Genomic DNA, 23,136 nt, shown 5'->3' with positions numbered 1-23,136 from the left:
AAAATGGGAACATATAAGTTTGAAAAAGTAAAAGAATTTACATATCTCGGATCAATATTGACAGCAAATAATGACCTAAGGAATGAGGTACAAAGAAGAATAAATCTGGCTAACAGGGCATATTATTCACTTTTACCAATTGTTAAAAATAAAATAATATCTAGAGAAATCAAAATCAAGATTTACAAAACCCTAATAAGACCCATTATAACATATGGTACAGAAACATGGGTTCTGAATAAAAATACATGCAAACAACTAGCAGTATTTGAGAGGAAAATCTTAAGAAGGATATTCGGAGCAATTGAAACAGTGGATGGATGGAGAGCCAGATATAATAATGAGATATACGAACTGTACAAGGAATCGGATTTGGAGGCGCACATAAGATGTCAAAGACTGAGATGGTTGGGACGCGTCACAAGGATGGAAACAACAAGGAAAGTGAAGATTGTCTTCAATAACAACCCAGATGGAACCAGATTAAGAGGAAGACCGAGAACAAGATGGTGGAACTGTGTACGAGTGGATGTGAATAGATTAGGAATAAGGAATTGGAGGGAGTTGGCGATGGATAGAGAGGGATGGAAGAGAGCCATAGAGGAGGTTAAGGCCCACCTGGGTTGTAATACCAAATAAGAAGAAGAAGAAGAAGAAGAAGAATATGGAACTCTATTACTAGTTCTGATTCGGCAAAACTGGAAAATATTCAAAGGAAATTTATTTCATTATGTTCGTACAGATTCCTGCCTAATAACTCCGGGTATAACTATGATAAAAAAAATGCGTGCACTTTAAATGTCGAAGCCTGTATGCCAGACGTCATGATCTCAATTATTTATTCTTATGTATGGTCCTTAAAGGTGACATTAATTGTCAATCCTTCTTAAACAGTGCCAGCCTTCGTATTCCTATGAAGGACATGAGACATCACAAACTCTTCCATATTAGAAATTCTAAATCTTCCTCGCCGGTCTCCAGATGTATTAAAAATGCTAACTTACATGTAGGCAATTTCGATCCATTCAATGTATAGAAGTATTAGAATATGGCAATGTCTTTGCTAATATTATTTGCATAATCCTTATACACAAATTGGTAGTATGAATCAACTCCTTTCCCTAATATTTTATAGTTTTAATTCTTGTAAATTAATTATTGTAATCTATGTTCTTTATTTTGTTAACTCAGGTATTTAATTGTACCATAGTTGTTCATTTTAATATATTAATTGTATCACTGTGCTGGACTTTTATTGGCCAATGGCTGTTGTCCAGCACATAAATATCAATAAATACATAAATAAATTATCTACTGCAACTACGCAATCAGGGCATGGTGCCGACCACACCACCTCATTCTAGTGCCGAGGTCAAGGAAGCATGGGGATCTAGTCATGCCCCCCCCCCCTTCCCAAGTACCTTCATGGCATGTAAAGGGGATACCTTTACCTTTTTACTACCGCAACTATTATTATTATTCTTGTAATTATATACATATATACTTAATATTTATTTCTTTGGTTGTTTCATGACGCTATATCAGCTACTGGTTATTTAATGTCGATGGAATTGGTGATAGCGAAATAGTAGGCCTATTTGGCGAGATGGGGCCGATGACTCGCCAAAGATTACCTGAGGAACTTTCTTTCGGAACTCTGGAAAGATCCTGCTTTGTCTCAGATGAAATGGAGAGCTGATAACTCTGTCTACTGTTAATCATACATTGAACGGTGACAATGGGTTACTTTTTAAATTTAATCATCAATAATTTAATTCTTAACTTGTTTAAATTATGCAACAGTGTATTAATCTACGTCCCCCCTCTCCAAGACCAAAAAAGTACTTGGGGTGTGATCACACCCCACACAGTGCTTCCCGTTAGCTTTTATGACACAGGGACAGGAAGGTTAAACGATTAAATTGTTTTTCCTGGGGGTTCTCTGAACCATTCAATGCATAGGACGCACCACTAGTCTAGTTTCTTGGAATGATTCATTCATATTGTGTATTAAAGGGTAGTATTCTAATTAAAATTTATTTTCGCCTAAACGAATCAGTATGCTATAATTGATTGGTAATTCCAGAAAAGAAACCAACGAATATGTATAGTGTTAAACTAGGACTGTACTTACAAAAATCATGTGACGACTTCATAATCATTTTCTATATGCTTGTACTATTTTTGAAACTGTGAAAAAATGAACCTACCTTTGCCTTTCCTTATGTCAGTCATTCAAATTAAACACTGGCATAGGTTTTGACATGTCATGTTCATACTGAAGGAAGTTAAATAAAACGAACACAAAATTATCTCCAGTCACTTTATTATATAAAATCGTGAGGTACCATATTGAGAAATGTTTGAAACAAAGTGTCTTGAGGGCAGCCTCCAAGTGATAAATTTGGAAATCATAATTCAAATAAACGCTGTATAAAATGAAAAATAATACACACCTCATAGAGCTTGCCTCTATTTAAACCAATACTATGAAGTAATTCTACCAACACATCTCCCATTTCTCCCCTCTCATTGCACTTGTTTAAACATATTAGCTTCCGGATTTGACATAAAAGAAACAAATTTAAACAGTCTGCATCATATTCTTCCACTAAATATTATTAATATAGAAAACATTCTTAACTCCATTTTATATGTCACTTACCAACAATTTTAAAGTGATTAACAACAATTATCTTTTCATATTTAAGTGAAACATAATGTTCAGTTACCCTGGTAACATAAAGCTCAAGGTGACTTGTTATTTTGCACCCAGCAGCTAACGTAACATATACCCACAAAGTGCACAGGGTGGTTCAATACAACATTTATTATTAAGTAGAATGTCACAAGATTGTAAATATCTCTTTTTTTAGTTATATTTTCAACTGTACAGCTCATAATTTTGGCTTCCTTATGGTCGAATCCTGGATAGCTTGTTAAAACTAGGTCGAAAGTAATGTCTAACTCATCAATAACATAAAAACGAAGATCGTGTGTTTAAAAATTAATATAAAGCAACTTTGTGAATCTTTTACGAAGTTCACTAATTAATGTATTCAGTAAAATAATAATAATAATAATAATAATAATAATAATAATAATAATAATAATAATAAAAATAAAAGAAAAAATAATAATAATAAAAATAATAACAAAAACAATAATAATAATAATAATAATAATAATAATAATAATAATAATAATAATAATTTTAAAGATTGGTGGAGCTTTTAATTTCATATTATTTTCTTTGCTGTGTTAAAAGCAAGAGAAAAGTGAAAAGAAATAATTAATATGTTCCATGTTCTGACTACTTTGGTCAAGTAATAATCAACATTCTTATTCTCAACCCAATTTCAGTATGATTACAATTACAAATACGTGTAACGCAAGAAGACCACTATTAACTACTAATTCAAATGGGTGCTTGAATTTAGGTTGCAGCAAAACATTTAAAGTTAACATAGTCCATTCCATTTTTGCTAATTTGTAAGATAAATTTAAACAACATTCCTATAACCCTGAAGAATATTTAAATTTCTAACATATACAAAAAAGTCCTGAAAATGAAAAAAATCATTGGAACATAAATTTTTACATTCTTTATACATTCTACATGTTGTTGTACCTAGATTTTATAACATTTTTATGACAACTAGTTATTCTTCATGTAGAATGATGCAACCTAATAGCAACTCAAAACATTAACTGAAAAGTGATAAATTAAGCAGTAATAAAGGTGAACAATGTCATCAAATTGCAATGTACATTCTAGTTTAAAATATTCTAATTATTCTAAAGAGCAGCATAAATAATGACTTTTTTTATGAACCACTGTACATAGTTTATACATATAAACAACAATTTCAATGGAATTATGAAAGAAATAATCACTATTATTCGTGTAACTAATTTGTGAATGCAAAATCTAGAAATTACATATTCATTGAAGTGATTGTAATAGTCTTCCATATTAAATTGACTCGTTGAAACAAAAGGAGGGCATAATCTCTCATTTATATTGGGATGCTAGATTCCAAATGGGTTAGAGGACCCCCAACTGGAAGATCACAGGAGGAAGAAGAAGAAGAAGAAGAAAATATTCTTTCCACATCAGTAATTGGCAATATAATGAACCAACAATGAACTTACTTCAAAAGCATACAGCATCAAGAATTAAGTGTCATTCAATAGTCATATAGGCCTATGTCAAAATAAAATTGTGGTAATTATAAATCTAGTTACTGCTTAATTCGAGGATAAACTAGGACATACAAAGGGAAACAAAATGAAAAGTGTATAACATTTAAGCTATCCATACAGTAGTAAGAAAAATGTAATTAACCATCTTGTTTTATGCTAGAAGTGATAGGGTACATGACTTTTTTGATAATTATGTTTCCTGTCATGATAAAACTGATAAAGTATGAAAATCATATTTTGAAATGATATTGGTTTGAGTGCATTTATTTATGGTTAAGAAGTGGTGGTCAAACAGTAAAAATAAGCTTGTTCTGTATTTATTTGATTTTTGTGATTTTACTTGTTTCATGGTAGAATATGGCTCTCCGGTGACCAGTGGTCCATATACTTCTAAGATTGTGAAGTTGCTCTGGCAAAAATTTTTTTTCGTGATGTGTGACAGTGTATGAATTTCCCACCAGTTAGTGTTCTTGTAAATGGTAGCGTTGATTATATTCCTCGAATTTAGAGCATTGAGATTTGGTTAAAGATCTTGGAGGAGGCAGGACCTAGTGAAATGCATGGTTTGTGTGACAGTTTTAAGACGTGGCATAGCCTACGATTACTACCCGATAAATGTCTATGCAAATTGTAGAACTGTGGAATAAGCAAGTTTTCGTAAGCAAAGATCAGTGACAGGTTAGGTTTGGTTTGTGCAACCGTTTGGTATGCCTTGGATATACGGTTTTTGGTAGAAAGTAAGTGTTAGAAAGGAAGTGTTCTTGAGGTTAAGTGTCAGTGACATGTTAGGTTTAGTTTGTTGAGGCTTTTAGCATGCCTTGTGTATATGTTTTTTGATAAGTAAATAGATAGAAAGCGGGTTTTTGTAAGATCTAGGATCAGTGACAGTTTAAGTTTGGTTTGTTCAGGCTTTTGGTATGCCTTGCTTATATGTTTTTTGATAAGTAAATAGATAGAAAGGGGGTTTTTGTAAGATCTAGGATCAGTGACAGTTTAAGTTTGGATTGTTCAGGCTTTTGATATGTCTTGCTTATATGTTTTTTGATAAGTAAATAGATGGAAAGCGGGTTTTTGTAAGATCTAGGATCAGTGACAGTTTAAGTTTGGTTTGTTCAGGATTTTGGTATGCCTTGCTTATATGTTTTTTGATAAGTAAATAGATAGAAAGCGGGTTTTTGTAAGATCTAGGATCAGTTTAAGTTTGGATTGTTCAGGCTTTTGATATGTCTTGCTTATATGTTTTTTGATAAGTAAATAGATGGAAAGCGGGTTTTTGTAAGATCTAGGATCAGTGACAGTTTAAGTTTGGTTTGTTCAGGCTTTTGGTATGCCTTGCTTATATGTTTTTTGGTGTGAAAATTGGAAAAAAGAAGTATAAAGGTAAGCGTTCACTACATTGTATTGCACTCCTCAGATGAATCACACACAACAAATATTTAAGTGGAGTGTGTTCACTGTAAGGGCTCTACTTCATCACCTCATCAAATTCTGTAACAGCTTTTTAAAACGTGTGTCATAGGATATTGATATTAAAAACAGAGGACTTTTGAGGTTAGGCCTATTAATCATGAGTGATAGCGAAGAAGAATTTGTTATTATTTCATGCTTATTAATTGGAGAGGAAGAAACGAAAGAGATAATGGTTACATAATATGTATGTAAAAAAGACTTGATTACTGTAATGGGAATGCTTCAAATTATAATTCTCTGTAGTTTTCTACAAGCGAAATAAGTTTTCCGTCTTCCATTTTGGCGCAACACTGAACATGGCACATCATAATGAGCAATTAAATTTGATTTATTAAAGAAGGCCATAATTGCACACATCAGAAAAGTTGCTCCTCTGAGAATCGTTGACAGATTTACTGATAGCTGATGCGTGCGATACGATGTAATGAATGCGGTTACATAACAATAAAAGCAAAGATTATTTTTCTCCAATCTGTGTGATTCGTCCGATGAATGCGATATGATGCAGTGAACACGTACCTTAATTGTGGCTATGTTTGTGAAAAGTAAGTTATTTTGCATTTTATTCCCTTAGAATTCAGCCATTTTTAAGAGATTTTTTAAATTTAGAATTTGTAATGTTTAATTTGGTTTAGAAATTTAAACTGTGTTTTCCGCCATTTTTCAATAATATTCGGTTTTGGAAAACCATGAAATATGGTAATTTTTCTAAACAAAAAAGCAAAAAGGCAGTCTACAGTCTCACAATTTTTTTTTAATTTATCCCATAATAATGCAGTTTCAAAACATTAAAATTAAAGATAAGAAAATAATATTGTACCGGTAATGTATTTCAAGAAAGCATTATCATTTAGATTACAGTTAAATCTCTATTATCCGTGGTAATGAAGGGGATGGACTGAACGGTTAATTGAGAAAATCGGAAAATCCGTAAATAAAAGATTTTCATAAATTAAACTACAATTTCGTAATTTCCTCCATAGTACTGTGTTTAACATGCTGGGTAATGAATCAGAACTTCAGTGATTTAAGTACGGTTGTCAACGGCAGATTTTAAGGACCAAAGATGATGATTGTCTGCAGAAAGATAGGAAAAGTAAAAGTCTTGTGTTTTAGATTTATGTACTTGTACTTTGTACAATTTTATTATTGTATTATTTTAAATAAATAGCGCACAGTTCTAACGCCAATCTCGTATTATAATGTGAAATGAGCCAAAGTTTCTTCCTCAAATCTCTCAAGTATTTGTAGTTTTTCGATAATTAGCACAACACGTTTTCTTTTGACACCAGTGGAAGACATTTTGCATAAAAATACATAGTACGGCCACTCGAATAGTAAAGATAAGGTCTGAGTGGTACATGGGTTGAAAGTTCTTGGGGTAATTTCTTTGAAAGCATGTAGTGACTATTTTACAAGTTGGGGAAAAAACACCCCTGCCCACAAGTAACGAAAGCATTCCTACTACATACTGTGTAAGGGTATAGGCTTGTATAACTCTCTGCAGAACAAATATGTACTAACATAACGTACAGCACTTCATTTGTTCTCTGCAATAAAAAAGGAGCTGGAGAAAGACAGTCAGATAATCTGCAAATCGGTTAATAGGGTGATGGATAATCGGGGTTTTACTGCACTGTACTTGACTGACTTTTGTGATTAATGAGAAATAGAGTGTAATCATTACAATCTTGTAACGTTCTACAACACAACTTCCACAAATAAAATTAAACTGACCAAGACTGTCAAACAAAATACATGGAATTTGTACTCTTGGCTTACCAATGCCATCTTCATTTATAAAGATGACAAAATGAACATGGTACAATATATTCTGAATAAACATTAAGAAACATATAAGTATAGCCACCCAGCTAACTGCCTGCAGTTTACATAATACGGAACGTACTTACAAAGAACATTTCATGTGATAACAAGAAATTATATTCATGACAGACCACAGCAAATTTATATGCCAATAGTTAATCTTAGATGAACCACTCTGCACACCCACTGATATACAGAGCTTCTGAAAAGTACCATCATATTTGAAAACAATAGCATAATAGCCATGTCTAAATATTTTCATACAGTGCAATTTTTACTTTATCACACTTGAAGTATTTTAATCACTGTCACATCTGGCTTGTCACAACGCTATGCACGGCCAAATCACTATCAATTTTCGTGAGGTCAAGGGCAAAGCACATATTGTGGTAGACTTAGTGAATGTATAATTTTAAAGACTGACAGAGTGAGACACAGAAAACAGATTCAAAATACTGATATTCACTTGAAATAACTCCTTTCCAACACCTGACCTATCACAATATGTGCAGCATCAGGAGTTAGTCACAGTAACTTCATGATTGTACTCAAGAGTCAAACTGCAAGCTCAGAATTTCCCAAATTTTAAAATATGATTACTTTTTGACACTCCATAGCTCCAATTCTTGTCGTAACTACAACCTGATACACAATGTCTTGCAAATTTGAGTCAAACTACAAAACTGCAACAACCAAGTGTATGTTTCAACAGTGAAAATAGCCTGTTCACATTTACTTAAAAAAAAAAAAAACACACACCTCAAATTATAACAAATCTTCAAACGAAGTGAGATGTGCTAACATTGGCTATTACAGTTTTGTGGACATGACTGAAGTTCAGACATGACAGGTAGGTCAATTTTATAACAGCCAGACTGTGCACGACTTAAATTTCCTTATCAACTGTGAGAGTTGGCATTTCAAACTAGATCTATCCTATGCCATATAAATAAGAACACTTACAGGAAAATGACAGAAGCAAACATTTCTTCAATTTCTCATCTAGAAAGTTATTACAACAACAAAATGTAATTTTAATTAAACCTAAATTACGTAAAAGCAACTTAAGAGAATGCGTCCTGGATATTTTCGCTTGGTGACAAACAAAGGATGCATTGTAAGTCATGTAGAACCCTGAGTTTAAAACATTTGCCAGTTTCTGAGAGATGTCATGATTTCCTTGAATATGAGATTCACTGTCACATCGAATGAACAACCAAACAAAAAACAATATTAAATACAAGTCCTACTCTTCTTTCTCATTGCATGTATGTAATAATTTACCACCATAACTATTTTTTTCGACATAAAGTGTGCTGCACCAATACATTTGGACGATGAAAGCAAATAAAGATCTAGGTGCTGTAAGGAACAATACAACTGTGTGCTAGGTTTCTCTTCCATCTCACATTAGTAATACTATTAGCAACAAATACACTCTCAAAAACTATCTTGAAACAAACAGGAGCACACGAGAAAGACAGAATCCTCCAAAACAATCAATGTTCTTACCATTGAAAAATATGTAAGGTACCTTCTAAAAATTCAAAGCCAGTATTTTACACAGCAAAACGGTTGGTACAATATTTATTCTGATCTTCAAAAATTTAAATATAAAAGAGGTAATTACCGGTGTTGTGTTGTCCTGCTATTGTTATTGTTGGTTGTTGTATTGAGTGTTTATGTACTGTTGCTACGTACCAGAAAAATAAATCCCTGAATAATTGAAAACCCTTGTGCCTGTTACATCTGTGTGAACTGTTGCGTTGTATGTAACGTGTCTATTGCCTGAGAAAATGGTGAGTAAATGCTAAATGTACAATGGTAGCTACTGTAATGAGTCAGTCACGTGAAAAAATACAGATCATTATCAGAGCCCAGCTAGAAGAAAGGAACGGGACTTCCACATACAGATGTGAGATCAACATAACCTCATTTTTTTCCTCTTGTTCTGTAATAGGTTAAAGTGGTCCATGAGGGTTACTGGTTACCAAGGTCACAGCCTTTCTTTCTCCTGAACTTACATCTTCTATATATATCCAGAGCAGTAAACCCATCTCTGAGAGTATGTTAAAAATGATTATGTCTCATAAACGTGACATTCATAATTTGAAAAGTGTGAGTAAGGGAGATATAGACGATATTATAAGATTTTAATTAAACCTTTTTTAAAAGGAAATAATTTCTTTTAGTGATTTTCTTCCTCTGCTACCATAATTACTATACACATAAGGTAAACATTTTCCCATCAGGTACCATGCAGGCAAATGGGGGAGAGTATGGAGGCAGTGCTGGCTGCACTCTGACTCATTCTGAAAGTTTGGTAATGACAAAAATTTCACTACCACCTAGGATTGAACCCGGGACCTTCCAGTTCGTACCCAGTTGTTTTATCAACTGAGCTACCAGCTATCACATATCTTGCTAACCCACAAATATTTTGGGATTCAATATCCAATGAAGATGGAAATGTTCACATAAATCAGACCAATCTCGTGGTACATATTGGATTGGTGCATAAGTTTATAGCGTTTATCTAGCGTTCGTTTGTTTGTGTCACTATAGTACTACTAAATGAATGACAGTATATAAAAACGCTATGAACTTATGCACCAATCCAATATATGGCAAAATTAAGTTCTCAGATATTCAAAATAGTTGTATTTTAGAACAACATTTATTTTCTAAAGAAATATAAATGGAATGGTACAATGAGGCGTTATTTTGGATGTATATGTGGAAGTATGAAGTTGCAATCTGAAGATCTCACACCTGCATATGCAGTAACTAAACGCAGGATATCAGTTCTTTGTGTACTTGCACTGTGAAATCAAGAAGCCAGCTGACAGCAGATTTGTGTTGGGTGAGTTGACAAAGCTTGTTATAACAGTGCTTCACATCAGACCTTTCAATGGACCAAATGTCGATACATACTATACCGTGATGTCATCCTACTTGTCATGTCAGGTTTGCCACAACAAGCCCTGTCAACTTGCGATGTTCTATCTGATTGATAACATGTTCGTGAACATTCCAGTCTATATAATTTTTTACATGGATTTCATTTTATAATTTAAGGAAAGAATATATTTCGTAGTATCCAAAGAGGAATGATAAATTACGGGAACTTGTACTTAAACACAGAAAAAGTTCTTATAAATTTGTCAATATTTAAATTGCAAATGCACAAAAAATTGGTCTTACTTTGATGAAATCTTTACAACCTTTACACTGGATCATTAAAGAACATTTCAGTGTGTGAAACATAACTTTTAGGTACAGGTACCACAGAGATTTTTGTGCTGACTATTACATACTAACATATATGAGGAAAAAAAATACGGTACATTTGCAGATATGAGTACGGTATAAGTGCACATATCTTAGAAACAGATCATGTTATGAGCTTGATTTTTTTGTCACTAGTAGTTCATAATAAGGTAATCTTTAAACTAGACAATTATAATATTGTTCCTGTTCTTAGTTACGTCGAATAAAAAATATGATTATCAAAAACCCTCTAACTGAAATTAATTTTAATTTCTATAAAATATTTTAAATGCTTACATGGATATCATAATAGAAGTCTACTTTTAATGTACCGGTACTTGAGTTGTGAAAGTCTAGTGTTAGTTTTCTAAAGTAATTTATTTTTCAGATGTGTACACTCAAACTCATAATATGCAAATTTAAAAATATTTTTTTCGTGTTTTACTTAACCACATTTTAAAATGTTCCTGAATGATCCATTATAATGCTGTAAAAATTATATTCAATCTTGGTGCAATTTTTTGTACATCTGCACTTCAAAAATTAACCAATTTTTAAGGATTTTTTTCACACATTCATGTAAAGTCTCCTTAACAATAATTCCATTATTATGATAAATTAATTATTATTTATCATTATTATTATTATTATTATTATTATTAATTTATTTATTCTGGTGTAGTTAAGGTCATCAAGCCTTCTCTTCCACAACACCAGAAACTGATATAGCATAAAAAAGAAATACGAAATATCAAACTCACAAAGATAATGTGACATGCAATAAACAGATGTTCTGCTCTGCACTGGTCAGCTTAACAGTGATGAACACAAAGAACACAATGTAACTGTTCCTGTCGGTAGTTACAAGAGCAGAGGAATGTGATGAGGTAACGAATGGCCTATTCTCTACAAGGAGTACAGCATCATCTCACTTCTATATCCATACACACTTACTGATAACACTTGCTTCTTCTGTTCATAATTCTGTAGGAAAAATACCATTATTTATCGACGATGTAGAGGAAAGGATCATCTTAATCCACCCAAGACCGGATAGTTAAGAACCACGAATTGGGATTTCTTTTGTCCTTGAAATTCGCTTTCACAATTTTTTATTGTAATTTATGTCAACTCTTTCCTTATTGATCTTCGACTGGAGAAAACTTATGATGTTCAGCACAGCTTCTTGTATGTCTCCATCTTGGTGAAACTGACGCACTCACACATGCACGCACTTCATCATTCTCACTGCAGTGTTGTCCACGAAGGGCAGCCTATCACAACTGCTTTCACATGGCCCCTATCCTGCTGCTTTGTCTCACATACCCTGTGACTTATCCTGTTACTTGGTCGACAAGTGAAAATCTTACAATAAGCAGCTCACCAGAGCTGTCAATAGATAACTTCATAGACGGTCGCTTTCTTGTCACCAGAACCTGTTACGATGTATTTATCATCTGCTGAGATGTCGCAACTCAACACCGATGAAGACTCCTTCGACTGAAAACAAATGCAAGTCAAATCTGAAACAATACAACCTACACCATAATGTAATTTTGAAAATTGCATTGTATAGTTACATTTTCAGACTCTCAGAGGTAAATAAAATGCGTCCCAAAATGAAGATTTCAGATTTCACATAAAACTGGCAAACTTCCATATGTTTTAAAAAGAGAATATGCATAATTGATTAAATGGCGATCTTACTTGTGTTAATTATGTAAGCATGTGTGGCTTACAGCTGTTTCGGTGCTACTTCACACCATCCTCAGAGCCTACTAGATCTCGGCGCTATCTCAACTTCGCTGCCTATTGTGTGGGTGCATCCGTGTGATGAAGAGGTGTGTCAAATAGTGTGTGTGTGTGTTCTGAAATTGATCTGTGTGTTGAGAATTTGATTAGCATGTGTTTTAGTGTGTCTGTATATTTCATATTGTTCTAGTGTGTTGACACACTATTTGACACAACTCTTCAACACACGAATGCACCCACACAACAGGCAGCGAAGTTGAGATAGCGCCGAGATCTAGTAGGCTCTGAGGATGGTGTCAAATAGCACCGAAACAGCTGTAAGCCGCACATGCTTACATAATTAACACAAGTAAGATCGCCATTGAATCAATTATTTGTATTCAAGTGTTAAAAGTAGTGTACGAAAGATTCAACATAGAGAAAATGCATTCAATTTGAATTAAAAATAATAAGACTTAATTAATGATATTTTTATATTTACAAATACTGAATTACCAGAATTAAGCTTTTGAGTATTCCACAGTTTCCTGAAACTTGATATTTCCAACATTTCGGAACTATCAGAACATGCAGATTCCATCATCAGAATGGATAGTTAAGACCAGAGGGGTTATTTACTCTGTTGAGTTCGTTATATCAGGCTAATCTGTTAAATATTACTTAAGCAACACACTATAATTTATTAGCATAGGTACTTACTTTAAAGTTTTGTTACTTAGGGTCGTATTCATAGACGAGACTTTGGACCTAAGTTGACTTTGGAAAGTACAAAGTCACCAATTTCCTATTCACAGTCGACACTTTGAGGAAAGTAAACTTCAATCGTGACTTTACTTCGAAGTTGCCGAAAATGTAGACTTCGACTTTGACTTTCGTTTGTGGACATAAGGAATATGACTGATATTTGGGAAATTGTTGAATTTGCCGAGAATATTGAAGATATCTAGGAGATTATTAAAGCTACTCATGTTCCTTAGCGTATTATTATAGATTATAAATTCAAATCTAGGTACAGATTTGATAGACAGTATTAAATATCCTCGTCATGTTTCAACTTTCATTGATGAATAATCAAAGAGGATTATCTGTTCCACCAATAAATAATACAACTTATTCATCCCAATTTTACGTTATAGGTAAGGATTAATAGCTTAATATTGATTCTTACTATTTAATTCTATAGAGGATAGGTTATACAGTTGGAAATGCAGTTAACTTATAATCCTTGCGGTCGTCATAATAATGTTTTCTGCATATTGATTTCAGATAATTTTTAAGTAGTTTCTGCAGATATGCAGGGAATAACTCTGCCAACTGTCAGCAGGATAATATTCTCTTTCATAGTCTGTCATTGGTGGCATCTTCTTATCATCTATATCTTCACAACAAAATTATTTCACAATGTGAAACTAACGTAACTACAACAGATGTTTTATTCACAACAGAATTCTTAACAGGCAATACTATTTCAGATAAACTATATCATCATGTTTTGTAGTTATGAATTGTGTTATATACAAGACTGTTCGAACTGAGTTACGATTTTTTGTGGCCAGGTAGAAGAACAAATTATTAACGATGGTGTAAAGACTTAAACATGTTAATTTTTGTACTTACGTTAGTTTCACAATAAGCCTATTATAATATTATTCTTATGTAAAGCTGCAAGAACGGTTAACAATTATTGCTTAACATGTACCGATATTCAATTGTTTCATTGGTTTGTGTCTCAAAAGCTGGCTTTGATTGTGGCAATGCCTATTCTATTTCAACTATCTATTAATTTAATTCGTTTAGAAGGCAGTGATTTTGATTGTCAACATTAGAACAAGATCGTCAAATCACGACTTACCAAAGCCAAAGTCAAAGTCTCAGAAGTATTGTCTATGAATAGGACTTTTAACAAAGTTAAACTTTATTATGAAAGTCAACTTTGGCAAGTTTTCATCCAAAATCTCGTTTATGAATATGGCCCTTAGAGACATATGCTTGTTTTCTTGCAACCCAGCATAATGCAACTGCATAAATTCAAATCACAGTACCTGGAAAATAGAGGCTCCATATGGGGTTCGCCATGCGTTGAGCAGATTATCTTTGCCAGTGGACACGAACCACTTCCCGCAGGCTGCAAAGCGTAGTGAGAGCACACACGACTCGTGGAGGTGCAGCTGGTACTTGTCGGGTTTAGCAGCATGCAGCACCTCCACGTTGGAGTTCTCCATGCCCACCGCCAGCCACTCGCCTGTCGGACAGTAGCCTAGCGAGAAGATCTGGGACGAGAAGTCGTGCTGCTGCAGCTGCCGGCCCTCGCGCAGGTCCCACGACCGCACCGTGTTGTCTAGCCCGCCCGTCCACAGCTTGGTGCCGTCTGCAGAGATGTCGATGCACGACGCGCCATCTGTGTGCCCTTGGAACTGGCGGACTAGAGTCTGATTGTGCAGGTCCCATACTGCGATGTTGCCATCCGAGCAGCAGCTAAAACACACCTTCGAGTCTGGGCTGATAGCAAGTGCATAGCAAGCTGGGGCGCTTGATGTGAGCTCTGCCTTGATCCGGGGTGTGGGAGACGCCAGATCCCATATGCTCAGATTGCTTGCCTCACCACCCACAATCAGTGTGCGTCCGTCCGGCAACAACTTCACAGAGCGAATGTAGTTATCCCTTTGCTGAAACAGAGGAAAATATATAAAACAAACTGCATCACACATGTTTGGAAATAGTGAGTTTTCAATGGCTCATTTTGGGTAACATTAAATTCAATCCATATTTTGTGCCATGCTTTGAAATACAGGGTCTTTCATAACTAAGTAACTCAGTAATAGCCTACTGGTGACAGACTACAGTCGCTAATCGCGATTACCGAAAATGTGGTGACACACTAGGTCACGCTTAGTCCCGTCTGATCAACAGCTGAATTACCATAGAGGAAACAATTTTCTCTATGTACATACATATATGTTTGTTTCCCTCCTGAATCAAAACCTAAAATTCATACTTTCTTTTGATGTTTGGTCATGGTTTTTTTCCTTTTTTTGTTGTTTCTTGCAGCATGATGTGGGAATTTATTTGTTAAAATTGTTAAATGCTTTACAATGTAAACTGATACAATTTATATTATTTTGAAGAGATTTTATAACCTATAAAATTTATATCATCATGCCAAAAATTTATATTTTTAAAATCAACTCTAACCTTAACGATAGTGTCGTAATGGAGACTGAAATTCTGAAAAAGAAATCAATTCCAGTTTGTAATCCATTATTTATTGAAATGAAACATCATTTAGCAGTCTTGTATTCTGTTATCTGTTAATATATTTCCTTTTACTTTTCTCACATCTGCATTAAATTTCTCCACTACGTCTAATAGTAGCCAAATTCATTTTCGTTTCTATTTCATATAATACAATGGAAGGGGTAACAAAATTCCACAGCAGAAGCTATCACGACTTCCTAAATAATATAAATCAAGGTGATTCGAAACCAAAGATTACTAAAATGGTACTTTCGTCCACAGGGCCGTGCCTCAGCACGATTATCTTGTTCTGGAAACAGGATTTAGCTCCTGATCGTGATTGGGACGGTGACACACTGCAAACCCGATCGCGATTAGGTCGACAATCGCGATTAGTGACTGTAGTCTGTCAACAGTATAACAGATCACTCAAAAATTTTACCGACAGAGCATGATTCTCAGACATGTTATACACCTTTGTACATCTTTGCCAACAAAAACATTTCCTGGTCCCATAGAAACAGTTTAGTCACAAATGTGCCCACTAGAAAGCACTACTTTTCCATGTGTAGTGTGCAGTTGCACTTGTTATACTTAGTGAGTTTGCATCCTGTGCATCGACACAATGCTGACGTGGAATTGATGTTTAACTCTGCTACAATGCTTGAGATTGGAAACACTCTGGCTCAGTGTTAATAACATCATGGGTGTTTACTTGCATATTAAAAAACAAATGGACATATCCAGTGTTCTGAGCACTTGACTGATTCATTGGTTGATTAATTAATAGTAAAACAATGGGTATTAAGAATAAGTAAATGCAATGTAGATCGGGGAAGTGACATAATTTCTCTTAGAAAATCGATATATTTTGCGTCATGAGCTGGTATGCTGTGTCTGAAATCTCACCAAACAGTCGAGCTGGGACACGGGACTCTTGGAGCCTGGCTGGCTGATGTCCCACACCTTGACGCAGCCCTTGCCACCAGTATACACATACTTGGTCGGGTTGCTGATGGTAACAGCACACACCACTTCGCCATGACTCAGGGTGTTGATCTGCCGGGCATGTCGAGGAATTCCGGGACCTATGAGGGCATCTGTTGGGAAGGGCACTGGCTGCAGCTGACCCTCCCCATTCATGTGGAATGAATAGGCACTGCAATCAACGACACTTCATCAGGTCTTCCACTTACTTACAAATGGCTTTTAAGGAACCCGAAGGTTCATTGCCGCCCTCACACAAGCCCGCCATCGGTCCCTATCCTGTGCAAGATCAATCCAGTCTCTATCATCATATCCCACTTCCCTCAAATCCATTTTAATATTATCTTCCCATCTACGTCTCGGCCTCCCCAAAGGTCTTTTTCCCTCCGGTCTCCCAACTAACACTCTATATGCATTTCTTGATTCGCCCATACGTGCTACATGCCCTGCCCATCTCAATGGTCTGGATTTAATGTTCCTAATTATGTCAGGTGAAGAATACAATGCATGCAGTTCTGCGTTGTGTAACTTTCTCCATTCTCCTGTAACTTCATCCCGCTTAGCCCCAAATATTTTCCTAAGCACCTTATTCTCAAACACCCTGAACCTATGTTCCTCTCTCAGAGTGACAGTCCAAGTTTCACAACCATACAGAAGAACTGGTAATATAACTGTTTTATAAATTCTAACTTTCAGATTTTTTGACAGCAGACTAGATGATAAAAGCTTCTCAACCGAATAATAACACGCATTTCCCATATTTATTCTGCGTTTAATTTCCTCCCGGGTATCATTTATATTTGTTACTGTTGCTCCAAGATATTTGAATTTTTCCACCCCTTCGAAGGATAAATCTCCAATTTTTATATTTCCATTTCGTACAATATTCTGGTCACGAGACATAATCATATACTTTGTCTTTTCGGGATTTACTTCCAAACCGATCGCTTTACTTGCTTCAAGTAAAATTTCCGTGTTTTCCCTAATCGTTTGTGGATTTTCTCCTAACATATTCACGTCATCCGCATAGACAAGAAGCTGATGTAACCCGTTCAATTCCAAACCCTGCCTGTTATCCTGAACTTTCCTAATGGCATATTCTAAAGCGAAGTTAAAAAGTAAAGGTGATAGTGCATCTCCCTGCTTTAGCCCGCAGTGAATTGGAAAAGCATCAGATAGAAACTGACCTATACGGACTCTGCTGTATGTTTCACTGAGACACATTTTAATTAATCGAACTAGTTTCTTCTACACAAATGATAAAATAAAGTGAAGGACTAACACACTACTAACAGGTTATTTGATCTTGTATTAGTACTGTATTAATAATAATGAATTGTAATTGCTTTAAAGTGTCTGAAAATTTACATCATTACAAGCACAGACTCTACTGCTACTTACAGACCTGTCACTAAATCTACGTATTACTCTGTGAAAAGATTTATTAAATCTACATACTTAGACTTCAACAAACAAAATTTGATAACACAATCTCAAAGGAAAAAAATGGAACTCTCTGCATCATAATCCACAATTAATTCCCGATTTACCACGAAAATCGTCTGTAACTGCATTTAGATTGGCAACAGGCCATGATTGTTTGGCCAAACATCTGCATAGAATTGGAATATATCAATCCTCTAACTGCCCATTGTGCAACTCAAACCAAGAAATGGATTCGGAACACCTCAAAATCTGTGCTTCAGTGGCTGACCATGATAATATGTTTGAAAAATGTTGGAGTGCAAGAGGTCAAATGACTTTATTGTCAAACGCCTGGCATTAGAAAACAACAACAACAACAACATTATCCCTAAAAATGACTGCAGAGTTAGTAGCCAAAAGCTTGGAAGATATCAACAATCTGACTGGGTGATAGTCCGTGAAACCATCATAGAGAAATATTTCAGTATTTTAATTTTTAACTGTGTATATGAAGATAAAAGATGGATACGAAGTTATGAAGCACATGTCTGTTAGTAACTTCCATTTTGAGATAATCTCTTCAAAATGTAAAATTAATGGGTGAAATGGCTGCAACACAACAAAAGATCCGGTAAATATTGACAAGAGTGACTGTAAATCAAATCAGTCATAGTAAAATATGTAGAACTGCCTTTGAAAAACAATTGATTTGGAATCAATTCAACTAATTATGTATTTTACAGAATTCATGTGTTCATCTTAAACGGCTTCTGCTGTTGCGATGAAATTGGCATCAGTTTCAAGACATATGAATGTTACTTACGGTTTTCCACCAGGAATTCCCCCAAGACCATTGGAGCCAAGACCGGGTGTGCGGACATGCGGATGAGGCTCGTAACCAAGCTGTGAACAAAAAGTAGTAATTTAATGCAAATCTCGAAATACGTATATGTATGGTGTCAAATGATGGTGAGCTGCAAGATCTCTACGGATAATTCAGTAAAAATCTTCTGAAAACTGTATACCATTTGATGCATTCAATTTAAACTATTTCAATTCAATATTTCGCACATATTCACATAAATATCTCAGAATGGGCGAACTGCTTGTGCCCGCTTTAATGATTTTCATTACTTAATTGAGATATCTATTAATTTTAACAAATATCTCAAGTAACAAACTAAATAAAGAAGCAAAATAAATAGTATTATTGTTAACCCAGGTTAGAATAAAATAATGAACATTCAGTTTTGTTTTTTAACCAAACTTAACTTTTTCAAGACAGAGATGATGAAAATGAGTACCCTACTGAGATTGAAACTGCATCCCAGTAGGACTACTCCTTCTCAACTTCACGTAAGCAATAGAGCTCGGATTTTGATGACATCTCGCCTTTTTTCCTTGAATCAGAGACAATGCTCGAATTTCTGTTTATGATAACTCAATTTTGGATATTTGCACCATGTGATAGATGTAGAGATATTTAGAGATGTGAGATATTTTTCGGTATTTGTATAATGTCATAGATGTAGAGATTTCTTAAATCTGAAGTAATTTATTTAAAGTTAATTTTTAACATATTTGAGTCACCAAAATCCAGGCTCTCTTTATCACAATGATCTATATGATTTACTAGCCTACAGTGTGGTGCAGTCTTCTGTACAGCCACTCATTACACTTAAATTTAACTAAGTTTCAATACGATTATAAACTACTGGAAAGACAGTCATATTAAGGCGAAAAGTTTCAAATTTTATTTCAGAGCAAACAATATTATCTTGCTGTTTCATGACCAGTCAGCGAGCATTTTTTTTTTATCTCTAATACAGTTTTATAGGGCAAAGGAGAATTAGTCAAGACCCAAGCATATTCTACAATGTGAATTTTAGTAAAATCTAAATAAAACTATTTCTTGATCATCCAACTCATCTCATATATAAAGAATTTAATGTTTTAAATATCAAGCAAATTTATATGTCCACTATTCTGAATCACTACCATAAATATCAAGCTAAATTTATATCATCCGATCATGGTCACAACACAAGAAGATACAATATTTGGATCCCCCTCATTGAACCAAAATGTAAGACTGAAGCAGGTCTAAGGCACAGTTCTAATTACGGTCCAAGATTATATAATTATTACACAATATATTATTCAAAAAACAAGTGCTTGAACTCTTTTTAAAATTATAATCATGTAAATTCTTCTTTCTTTGTTTTTTTTTTCTGTCATTTTAACAATGTTGTATTCTTAACTTAGTATGTTCATGTATAGGCTATGGCATGTTTTGTTTGTTTGTTTTTGTTTTTTTTTTCTTATTCTTTTTAAACTTTATATGTAATTACATTTAACAGTTTTAATCAGATTATTATTATTATTATTATTATTATTATTATTATTATTGTTATTACTATATTATTTTATTTATTATTATTTCATTTATTTTTTTTCTTCTATCCAGTTTTCATTATTGGCCACGCCCGACCTCAAGCATCGGGTGTGACCCAGTTACCTTGTATTTATACAATAAATTGTAATATGTAGACTATTTGACTATGAGATTTGTAATCAATTTCGAATTTTGAAGAATATTCATATACGAGTATTACAATAGTATTGTAAAATCTTTGTTATTGTATGTAATTTTTTGCTTCTCCCTGTCAATACATTTCTATCATTTCTGTAAAATTTAGCCATCCTTTGAATTCTGTGAAGTGTGCAGTAAGTTTGATAGTGCAAAATGGCAGAGCGGAAATTTCTGTCTATAAGTGAAAAATTACATTAGTGTTACTCCTAGAGGAGTATCAAGTGAATTGCATAGAAAATGTTATCATTCATAATAGTAGTACAAACACATGGCAAACAACAATCAAAGAAATGTTTCATATGAAATGAGCTCATATTTGCGTTTTGCACTGTAACTAATGCACAATAAAGTATGTTTCCTATGAAGTGGTGTCTAAACTGTTTTCCCCATTTCATAAATTATTTTCCGTCTAAGCGCTTTTCCACTTATAATGCTTTAAGGACAGTCCCTTAAGCATTTTAACAGGGTTATACTGTAGCATACCAAATAAAGGGTTCGTGGAAGTATTATAAAATGTCAAGTACTACTTTTCACAATACGTAACATACCCAAGAGAAGATTACTTTCATCATTATTGTATTATGTTCCTAAGTTATCAGTAGCAATTATATGGGCACAATTAGAAATTTCTGATATTGGGCAGCTATTGAAAATATTTCAATTTTGAACAACCTATTATATTGTAAGTTACTTTCAATACAATACTTAATAATGTCACTCACCGTATCACAAGTGTTATAGGCCTACTATTCGAAAATATCGCAATACACAATGGAAGAGATGTAACAATGTTCATTACAAACATACAGAAACAAATATTTCTGAAAACATGACTAAATATGCAAGATGCACAGAATGAGATAATATGTCAAAATACAGTATATAATAAATAGTCGATGGTTGCAGAAAGAAAAGGATGAAATTCTGAAGTAAAGCAATAGATGAAAATATAAATTAAAAAATTACATACCGCACAAATGAAAGAACAAATTACATGGACATGATGTGAAATTATTTCCAGTCAAATTGTAACTTATTTTTACGTTGGATAATTTGTGAAATGGTTTTAAATAAAATCATATGTATCACTATGATGTTTACTATTGAACTAAAAGTACACTCGAAACTTCGCAACAGTATTTATAAAAAAATCAATTAGATAAAATGGAATATAAGAGTATTATTATTTTACAACTGGAATTATTATAAGAAAATCAGCGTTGAGTCACCATAAATCAAAATGTACAAATAACTCAAGCTGTCAAGTTAAGATTCTGCTCCACATAACAAATGCGCTGTTTGATACTGAATTTCTAAGCACCTATGGATATCTTAAAACACAAAAAATATCGTTAGAAGAATTTCTCAGTATTAGATTATTCTACAATTATCATCTGTTCAAACAAAATAAATAAACATACTGTATGTTTATGATAGGTTAATGCAGTAAAATTCAGTAGTCACGTTTAATTCCTTCTAGTTCAATGGGAGTCAACAAACTTGCAAGAGTTACAACGAAGTTTGGAGAAAATTAATGAGTTCCTAGCAATGCCGATTCAAATATGTTAAAATAATATGAAATGCAGAAAGGAAGCCATTTGCAGTATACGATCTAAGTGAAATTTTAAAGTTATATATTTCTTAGTAAAAAAATTAACATACGATTCTTAAGATTTTTTTCTCTGTTGCCACTCATCTCCTTCATGGAAAACATTTTTATCTAGAAAACAATGAGACTAGGAATGGAGAGCATGCTGCCAGGCCACAATTCATACAATTTGAAAATATCAAATTTCCTTCTGTTCTAAAGACAAGATTAAATACTGTTATCAAACTTTAACTACCAGTACTGATATTAAACTCACATTATGAAAAGCATATGTAGACATATTTTGGAAATCTACAGTCAAATTCCCTAATTCACATGTCATACATATTAATTGTGTCTACAGATAAAAGATAAGATTCAACATAGAAAAGTTACAGTAAACTTACTCATTTACTACATTTACTCAAATCCAATTTGCATTGGCATTGATTTTTTATGCGTAAAACATTCATACAGAAATCTTAATTGGACTCTTATTTCCAAAGATCAATATTAGATCCCCTACTTTTTCTAGTGCTTATAAATGATCTTGCCCCCCTAATAAAAGATGTAGGTCATCCCATATTATTTGCAGATGACACAAGTATAGTAATTACAGCCAATAACTCCAACACATTCCAATCTTCAACAGAGGAAATTCTCTTCAAAATATGTGACTGGTTCTCACTCAATAAATTAGTATTAAATTATAACAAAATTAACATAATTCAATTCAAATCCTGTCCAAAGTCGACCTCGCAAATTTCAAGCACAATAATTAACA

General features: G+C 33.8%; 1 protein-coding gene across 4 annotated transcripts in view; it reads right to left on the bottom strand.

Annotated features, from left to right (window-relative positions):
- Window positions 1-2,309: 2,309 nt before the first annotated feature.
- The window catches only part of gro (TLE family member transcriptional corepressor groucho), a 676,251-nt gene continuing 655,424 nt past the window's right edge, over window positions 2,310-23,136 (bottom strand). For all 4 annotated transcript variants that reach the window (XM_069841169.1, XM_069841170.1, XM_069841171.1 and 1 more), the window contains exons 13-16: window positions 18,995-19,074; window positions 16,669-16,918; window positions 14,568-15,191; window positions 2,310-12,273 (exon numbers count right to left, since the gene is read on the bottom strand). In XM_069841169.1, coding sequence (XP_069697270.1) covers window positions 12,166-12,273; window positions 14,568-15,191; window positions 16,669-16,918; window positions 18,995-19,074 — 1,062 coding nt within the window. In that variant the 3' untranslated portion in view covers window positions 2,310-12,165. The remainder of the gene's footprint in view (window positions 12,274-14,567; window positions 15,192-16,668; window positions 16,919-18,994; window positions 19,075-23,136) is intronic.

This window comes from Periplaneta americana, chromosome 12 (assembly GCF_040183065.1).
Source record: "Periplaneta americana isolate PAMFEO1 chromosome 12, P.americana_PAMFEO1_priV1, whole genome shotgun sequence".
Classification (NCBI taxonomy): Eukaryota; Metazoa; Arthropoda; class Insecta; order Blattodea; family Blattidae; genus Periplaneta; species Periplaneta americana.
This window is presented reverse-complemented; position numbering and strand designations above follow the sequence as displayed.